Source organism: Acyrthosiphon pisum, chromosome A3 (assembly GCF_005508785.2).
Source record: "Acyrthosiphon pisum isolate AL4f chromosome A3, pea_aphid_22Mar2018_4r6ur, whole genome shotgun sequence".
NCBI lineage: Eukaryota > Metazoa > Arthropoda > Insecta > Hemiptera > Aphididae > Acyrthosiphon > Acyrthosiphon pisum.
In genome coordinates this window covers 2,309,951-2,319,329 of record NC_042496.1, presented here as the reverse complement: position 1 = coordinate 2,319,329, position 9,379 = coordinate 2,309,951, and the positions used below count along the sequence as shown (strand labels likewise).

General features: G+C 28.4%; 1 protein-coding gene across 1 annotated transcript; it reads left to right on the top strand.

The window, feature by feature from the left end:
* The first annotated feature begins 5,628 nt into the window (after positions 1-5,628).
* LOC100158876 (serine protease-like) lies at positions 5,629-8,912 on the top strand. The gene is given in 7 exon segments (NM_001161907.2): positions 5,629-5,819; positions 6,898-7,134; positions 7,226-7,380; positions 7,449-7,570; positions 7,666-7,925; positions 8,442-8,614; positions 8,704-8,912. Coding segments are annotated over 7 exon segments (1,224 nt in total). The 5' UTR covers positions 5,629-5,719; the 3' UTR covers positions 8,881-8,912.
* The last annotated feature ends 467 nt before the right edge of the window (positions 8,913-9,379 follow it).

The following is a 9,379-nucleotide window of genomic DNA, read 5'->3' as shown; positions in this document are numbered from 1 at the left end:
TTAAAGTTATTATACATATCTGTGAGTATACTATACTATCTTTAATCACGAGTGTGAAGTTAGCAATTAACCTAGCCATTGATAAGGAATTTCCCATATTGGCCATTACCGATTTGTACGATGAGTTGCCTATGGTATGCCCCTCATCCAAGTTATAACCACTCGTATAAACCCTCTAGATAGCGCCATAAAATGCATTTTTACCTTGTTATTATTAACCTGTATATTAACTTTAATTATAGTTAAATACTTTTTATAACGTTTTTTATATTTCCTTGTAAAAAATATGTAATATAATAAACATTTTCATTGTACTATGTTATAATATATTAATATAGGTACAATAAGTGTTTTAAACAGAACATCTTAATTGTTTTTATAGTTAAACCCATATAGTAAGTAAGTAAAATTTTTTTTTTGACATTTAATATCTTGTATTTTAATTTGTCTTCCAAATGTACTTAACTTAACCTTTTTTTTTTTTTTTTATTATTTGAAGACATCTACAATCTATACAAGTTTTAGTATAATAAGTAGGTTTGATATGTGACAATAAGAATGGTATGAATAGTTAGATTAGGGAAGATACCCAGTGGTAACACCCTATAAGTTACAGGAATAACAATGAAGAGAGAGAGAAGAGAGAGAGAGAAAAAAAAACATATGTTTATAAATATAAATAGATAATTTGCCTTTTAAGTCTGTGGCTTGTATGTACTTAACCTATGGTTATTGCATTATTACTTTTAATTGTAAAATATAAAATACTTAATATTTATTTTTCTAAGTTATTTAAGCTTAAACAAATATTTAATTATATAAAATAAATTGGAGCATGGTGAACATCTTTAAACCTAGGTATTACACAGCTCATTGGGCATTTTTCATTTACTTTACCAACTTTGAAGGATTACAAATACAGTTAATATCTATTGTTACCCAGAGTCAACTGTAAAAACAAAAATAATGTAAGTAATATTCAGGTATGTGATAAAATATGTTTACTTGTATAATTTCTTATTATATTGAAACTATAAAATTAGTAACTACTTAAAACTCAGTTAAAACAAAAATTTATGAAAAAAAAAACATAACAAATTATTTGTTTAGGTATAATGATTATGCTATTATATAATAGCAATAATACATTATTATACGTTATAAATTATAATATTATAATGTATTATATTTATTGTATAAAAATTGTATAACATGGAAATATAAAAAACGTTATAAAAAGTATTTGTTATAAAAAGTATTTAACTATAATTAAAGTTAATATACAGGTTAATAATAACAAGGTAAAAATGCATTTTATGGCGCTATCTAGAGGGTTTATACGAGTGGTTATAACTTGGATGAGGGGCATACCATAGGCAACTCATCGTACAAATCGGTAATGGTCAATATGGGAAATTCCTTATCAATGGCTAGGTTAATTGCTAACTTCACACTCGTCTTTAATCGTGCTTTCAACTCTTCATCCTTTATCACTTGGAAGGGCGGACCGGGAAACTGATAACAGCACTTGACGGCTATAATGATATTATTGTTCTATGATAATAATAAGTCGTTCTTTAGTCTTTACCACGGCTATCTTTAATCGTGGTCTTTACGTAATATTATAATTTTACTAATGTTTTAATCTTAATTATTATTTTTATTTTTATTGTATTCTTGGTTGTTGTTGATAGGTGGATAGTTAACGGGGGAATAGGTAATAATGAGTAAACGACTGTCGACTGAATATTATTATGGCGAACTGCCGCGAACGCAACTGCGGCAGTATGGAACTATTGGGCATTGCTCAAATGCTCCATGCCCATACGAATATTATAATTTATAGTACGATTCACACAACACGGGTGATTGATTTGACCCGCGCACTGCGCAGTCGCACTACGTCCGTAGTAGGCAATGAGTACTTGACTACTAATAATATTATAGGATGCCGTTCGGACGCCGTCGAAAATATGATATTATTTATCGCGAGTCGATCCATTTTGGGAACGTGCGCATTTGTACATAATAACCATAAGTCATAACCATTGCCATTGATTATAAATACTATCATAGTATAAGAAATAAGATCATCAAGAAGTATGATCATCATTCATCACAAACCGTGTTTTCATCCTAGTTTGCGCATGTGCATCGCCTTGTGTTTTTGTGCATACTACATTCCATGAGAATAATTAATGTATACCCGTGACGTTACCTAGTGTTTATTGTTGGTAAGGCTCTATAGTGCCCTATTGTTGGTTGCCTATATAAATTATACATTGCCCTTTCAAAAAATAGGCGTAGTCATTGAGTATATTTCTTATTCCCTATACTATTAATACTATCCTTGTACTATGAATGATAAAACTGTAAAAAGACGTTTCGCCCCCGTCTATTATTAAATAGGACATTTGGCCCCCTTGAGTTATGTGACGTTATTTACCTACCCATAGGAAGTTTGGTCCCCGGTATTTTAAGCCACTACATTTAAATAGCTTTTTTTTAATTTAAAATTTCAATCATTTTTAAAAAACATATAATTCCAATATAATTTATATTGATATGTGGGGATGGCCACAAAATTTGAATTTGATTTAATAAATCAAAAAACCTAAAAACAACTATTTCACAAATAGTCAGGTGTATCGCCTACCAAAAACTTGTAATAAAATTCTTAATTTTGATTTTTTTTTTCGATTTCTGCTCTAAGCTAAAAAATTGTATTTATAATTTGAATATTGATGTCGGTTATTTCTTCATGTGTTAAATAACGTTAATTTTAGTCTTTCAATACTGTATTCTTACCGTTTGTGGTTTTACATATGTTTATTTATTTAATAATTAATATTATATTATTATTATTAAAACAAAAAATTTTTTTCAAAATATTATTTTTTGGAAATTTCCTAACATGTGAAATTACCAATTTTGTTTGAGTTGTTCGGCGACAAAGACGTCGACGACAACGACGATAATATTTAACTCCCGGGGGCCAAATGTCCTATCTTAATAATAGACGAAACGTCAGAAGGCTCATTTTTTTTTACGGGGACTAAACGGCGGGGGCGAAATGTCCGCGATTCACTATAAATACCTATTTTTATAAATATTTAAAATCAATGATAATAACGTTTGCGTATAACGACGGGGCTGCACGGCGTTCGCACGGCGCAATCGATATTAATATTGCCCTTCGTTCATTCGTTAATCGTTATTTACTTGAGTCAGCGCACTGTTTGTTTTCTCCCTCTGACCCACGGTGATCTTAGAGTAAAAATTGTAAAATCACTCGCCACAAAAATAATAGAGAATAATATGACTACTATATGACTGTTTGAGTGTATTCTAATCGATGTGCCTAATTAATATTGTCCAAAAACAATTTAAACATCACTTAAATTTACAAAAAATTGTTTTTACTTTGAAAGTCTGACACAATGTCAAATAATAATAAAATATAAAATGTATATTAAACCATAGACGTATTATAATATAACGTATATTATATTATACGTATATGAGTCAATCCCTTAAATCATTCTTTATAATTTTTGTAAGAAGTTGTTTACTCTAAGATAACTCAACAATTATTAGAGCGAATTTAGATGAAAACATTTTAAATACATGTTGCCCGTGAGTCTGAGAGAGATGACAAATATTGCGCAGACAATATCCTCTTATATGGTACCTATCATAAAGTACGAGTCACTGTCGGAATTCGGCCGACATAGTATATGACGAAAAGTCCGACTTGAACACTTGAAACTTAAAAGCAATATAATATTAATACTGATGTTTGAATTCGTGTTGAAGTCACTGTTGATAAACGTAGCAATGAACTAATACAGTGATGTTTACCTATACTATATACTATATAGAAATAATATTGTTCTAATCTAATCGCCCACCCTTGATCACGAAAATTTCCGAGCTTACGAGTCATAAGTGCTTACTATTAAAAAAGCAACTTATTAATGTGTTAATATGATAATATAATAACATTATAATATTATTTTATTTACAGGAGGGCGATTGGTGCATTGTTAGTTCCTTTTTTTTGTCAAAGTTGTATTACCATATAAAATTGTCACTAAAAAAAAAAAACCAAGTAAATGTCTGTTCCGGATTTGATTACAATAGTCAATAATACAATACTTAGCCACTTCAGTAGTTAGCTACTGAATAGATACCATGATTTAAGATGTGCGCAAGTTATACGTATAATATACATATCTCATACTATTATAATATCTATCGTGAAACGTGATAGATATATTATTATATAACAACCTGTTTATTACGAACACTTTTTTTTTATATTCTACATTATAAGGAACTAATAGTTAAGCTATGACATTTTTTAGTTCAAAAAACATAGTGGGACTGTGGAAGAGTTATTGGGAAAAATACCACAACCATCCCAAAAATGAATTTTTTTAAACTGGCGAACTATAATATTCACCTACATCATTGATTGTAGCTATAAATATAATAGTACGAAATTTAATATTTTTCAAAACCTAAACCAGAACCGGAACTGAACTTTTGGATTTTTGAGAACCAAAACCTAAACCCAAACCGATAAAATCATAAAGATTCCAGTCCCTGATCTTAATATATATGTAAGTATGTTTTAATTAAGAACCATTTCCAAATTATCTTTTAATTTGTGTCTTATGAATCTAATTCATGAATAAATTATATGAAAATGATTAACAATCAAATTAAAAATACAATTAGAGTTTTGTGTTTAATAAATAATATTTTTTAATTTTATACAACGGTTTTCGTCACAATTTTTTTCTTTTTCTATGCGAAGCTTGTTGAAAGTGAAAGACATGATAATGTTAGTTGTTACTTCACATATGTTAATACCGAAATACCGAATAGTTAAATAGTTAACAGGCATGAGACATCTATTATATATTTATATAGTTGACAGTTTTCAATATTTTACATTATGCCAATAACTTGATCTATTAGGTTTAGATTGTTATAATTTATCATTTTAACTTATAAGTTATGACGATGAACATGGTTTATATTGTTGTGACGCATTTTTCGTAGTAATTCGTGTTGATGATATATGATAATTACAAAATTATAAATACTTAAACAAGGTCTTCTAAGTAATGCTAATAAGTTGCTAAATGGTTCTCAAAAATAATCCCAGTTTTATTTTAGACATATTATAGACGATGCGCGCCTCATTGAGAATATGAATAATAATAATTAGTAACTCATAGACTATATTAGGTTATTTTATTAAATTAAAAATTATGAAACTATTTTATCAACTAGAATGATAAACAGAAATAACGGATATCATTATTCGTTGCTCAAGAACAGTTCAAAGGTACCTATATAAATAAACTCAATCGTGACCACTAATGGTTGATAATCATATTAACGTAATTTTTCCACCCACTGACTATTAATTTGTTGTTATAATATGTGAATATGTGACCTCGATTACTCAATATAAATATTCTTAAGTTAGGAATAAGTTATAATATTGCTTTCCATGGTCAAGAACCAGTATAGCGAAGTGGGGTTTACATAGTGTGTTTGTGTATACCTACTGTATAATGAACTAATTTAAAATCTTCAGCAAATTGTAAGTCTGTATTCTGTAAATATATCAGTGATTTTCTGTAAATCAAAATATCAATTAACTCTTTGTTTGAATAATATATCAAAGTTATTTTTATTAATAATGAGAAGCTCTAATACAAACGTGCAATTATTTTTAACTGTGTTTTTATTATGTTTTATGAATTTGGGATACAATGCACAAATACTAGGATTATATGAAGGTATGTTATGTTATTTTTATTATAGTCCAAATTCTTAAATTGTTGCCACTAGACGGAAATAATCATAGGTGGAGGGAGTGTGGTGTTGGTCATACAACAATGTTTATTTTCTTTTTGGAGTATAAGAGTTGTATATGTAGTATAAAACATCATGTTTATAAAATGTAAATAAACGCAGATTGTACTTCTGAGTTCTGGAAAATCATTGGAAAATATATAAATATTTAATACACTTATTATTTACCGTGGCCCATACGATTGACCTAATGTTTGTATTATATTTTCATTTATTTTAAGGGTGCTTACATCTAATCGCTATAAACGAATATGTTAAAGAAATGTGGTGACAAGTGGCAATGTTATCCAATTAACTATTATATATATATTATGTTAACTGTATTAAAAATATTAAAAAAATTCAATATCTTATTTTATAATTTATATTGAATATTGATATGTTTTTGACATCGAAATTGGCCATAACTTCCAAATTAATGTAAATTTATAAGCTTCGCTTTCATGTAAAAGTATAAAAATAATATAATGTAGTTTTATAAACAATTTGTCAAATATTTCCGCAGGCCGCGGGGCGTGATATGTTTGTTGAACATCTTGACCCGCGGCCCTAAATCCTAATATCAATTTTTTGTGGCCCGCGAGTAAAATTTAAAATTTGTATAAAAACCACGAACTAAGATAGCTATGAAAGTATAAAATGGAAACAGTAAATTAAAACGTGTGGATAAAATGCACATTTGTTGATAAAAATTTCAGTAATTTTTATTGGGAAAAATAAAAATAAAAATTTTTGAATATCATTGAAAAGTTACAAAATTAGTTTTCAACCAGATATTCTAAATTTTATTCGACTGACTTAAAAATTAAATTACTATAAAACCCGTTTATAGTTGATATTCATGATGTGTACCCAATGATGTTGATAACTACAGCTATTATTTAGTGACAAAGTGAGGAAAGTCTTAAAATTGACTTTCATTATTAACAAATGACAATATAAATAAATCGACTATCAAAACTAACTGAAATATAAACCTATTTATATATTATTCGTGTATAGATGAAATTTGCCGGAAAGGCGATGGGAAAACTCCCAACTCTATTTGTCGGAATATTGAAAGGTGTCCGGTTGCAAAGGAAGGACTTAAGAAAAACATTATACCTCAACTATGCTCATTTAACGGATCAATTCCAATAGTTTGTTGTCCACCAGAAAAAAATACCAATAATCAAATTACTACCACAACAAAAAAACCAAGCATAAATCCAGTTTTGAAATCATATTCTGCCACGGAAAGTATGTATAGGTAGATTGCTTCAAAATATTATAAGAATTTTAATATTATATTTAATAATTATTCTTATTTATTTTTATCTCACACAAATAGTGTGCAGTGAGTACTCAGAATTAATTTATCATAGAATAAAGGACCCAATATTAATATCAGATCAGGAAAATTACCTGAAAGTTAAAGATTGCTACGACGCCATTACCTTAATTACCAACGGTACAGATGCTAAACCAAAGGAATTTCCTCACATGGTGACAATATGAAATATAAGATATTAGGTAATTGTTATTGTATTGATATTTTTTTATTATACCTACAGGCTTTGTTGGGTTATAGTGAAAAACCAGACATTAATTCATGGGCATGTGGAGGATCGCTGATAAGTAAGAGATTTGTGCTAACAGCCGCCCACTGTGAAAAATTGGGAAGTAAAAATGAACCGTACGTATACTATTGTACAATACTTACATAGTTACATAATATATTATACATTATATTTACTGAATAAATTGTAATAGAAATGACTAAATTTTCAGGAGATTTGCAAGTTGGGCTCGCTTAGGTGAATTAGACTATCTATCGGAAACTGACGAAGCCAGACCTAAAGACTATAGAATAGTACAACGCATAATACATCCAAATTACAAATCAACTTCTTCGTACCATGATATTGCACTGTTTCGTTTAGAAAGGGATGTAGATTTCTCGGCATTTGTACGACCTATTTGTCTAAATACAGATAATACGTTAAGACCTCCAGCAATAATAGCCACGGGTTGGGGAAAAACTGACGTAGGTAAGTTATAGTTTGTATTATAATATTCAAGGCTGAGACACGATTGAGCATAAAAAACTCTGCAACGTTGCCATTTTCAATTTTGAACTGTATTATACAAAAATATATATTTAAATAATTATAATTATTCAAAATATAACATGGCAAAAAAATATCATGTTTTCATAGTCAATATGTAATATACCTAGGTAGTCAAATTATTCAAAATATTTATAAGTCAATAATAGTCTCAATAGTAGTCCGGAATAGTACTCCGGAACTAATTTATTAATTGATAACATTGTCGATAAAGCTGAGGGGCTCGGCTCGCGTCAGATATCATAATAATTGGTGTAATAATACATGAAAATAATAAATTACAAAATGTTGGCAACATCGCATAAAAGATTCTATGATCAATCGTGTTGGTAAAAAGGTCTATGCTCAATCGTGCTTTACCGATATTCAATATATAATATGATACCTTATACCCATACATTTGTAATTTATAAATATAATGAAAATAAAAATATTTAGCTTCACTTCAAAGCTCACATTTATTGAAAGTACGGATAAATACTATTTCGGCGGAAGAGTGCGATAAAAGTTTCTTATACCTAGTGAACAGAAATGAAAAATTAGCACAAGGAATAGTTGACAACTTAATGGTGTGTGCTGGCAATCCAGAAGGTGGAAATGACACTTGTGGGGTAATTATAATTTGTATTTCTATACAAATAATTATGTTTCTGCATCGTAAACATTTCTTTAATTATAATTTATTTTTACAATCTTATAGGGCGATTCAGGTGGTCCAATTCAAATAAAACACAATAGGTATACGTGTATGTATTCACAAATAGGAATAACATCATTTGCAGGACAATTTTGTGGAGAAAAAGATTCACCTGCTGTTTATACCCGAGTATCGAATTATATTTCGTGGATTGAAAGTATCGTTTGGCCAAAAATGTAATAACTAATTAACTAATAAAATAATATAGCGCAGATTTGAGTTAAATATTATTAATCTACATTTGAAAGTTTGAAACCGTATAGGTAATTATGTTCATAAAGCAAATATATTATTTTATTGTTTATTGGCTATTGGCATCTGTGATTTCTGTTAACATTTTTAGGTTTATACTCCAATATTGTCTGTACCTATTGTATAATATAACAGGTATAAAACGAAGAACGCAAATATATCATATATGTATTTTATTTTATTTATAATACAATCTATTTTCATCTTTTATCTGTTTTAAATATTAACAATCAGCTTTTTATATACACAATGACTGAACGATCGATAAATATGAAATATATCATCACCCTTTTAAACATTTTCAGCATAAAATATTATTTTAAAATTTAAATTTACTCTGGCGCATGAAAAATAAAACGTAGTTATACAATAAATTTACCAATAATAGTTATAAAAAATAAAAATATGCATGATTCGACAACATCTG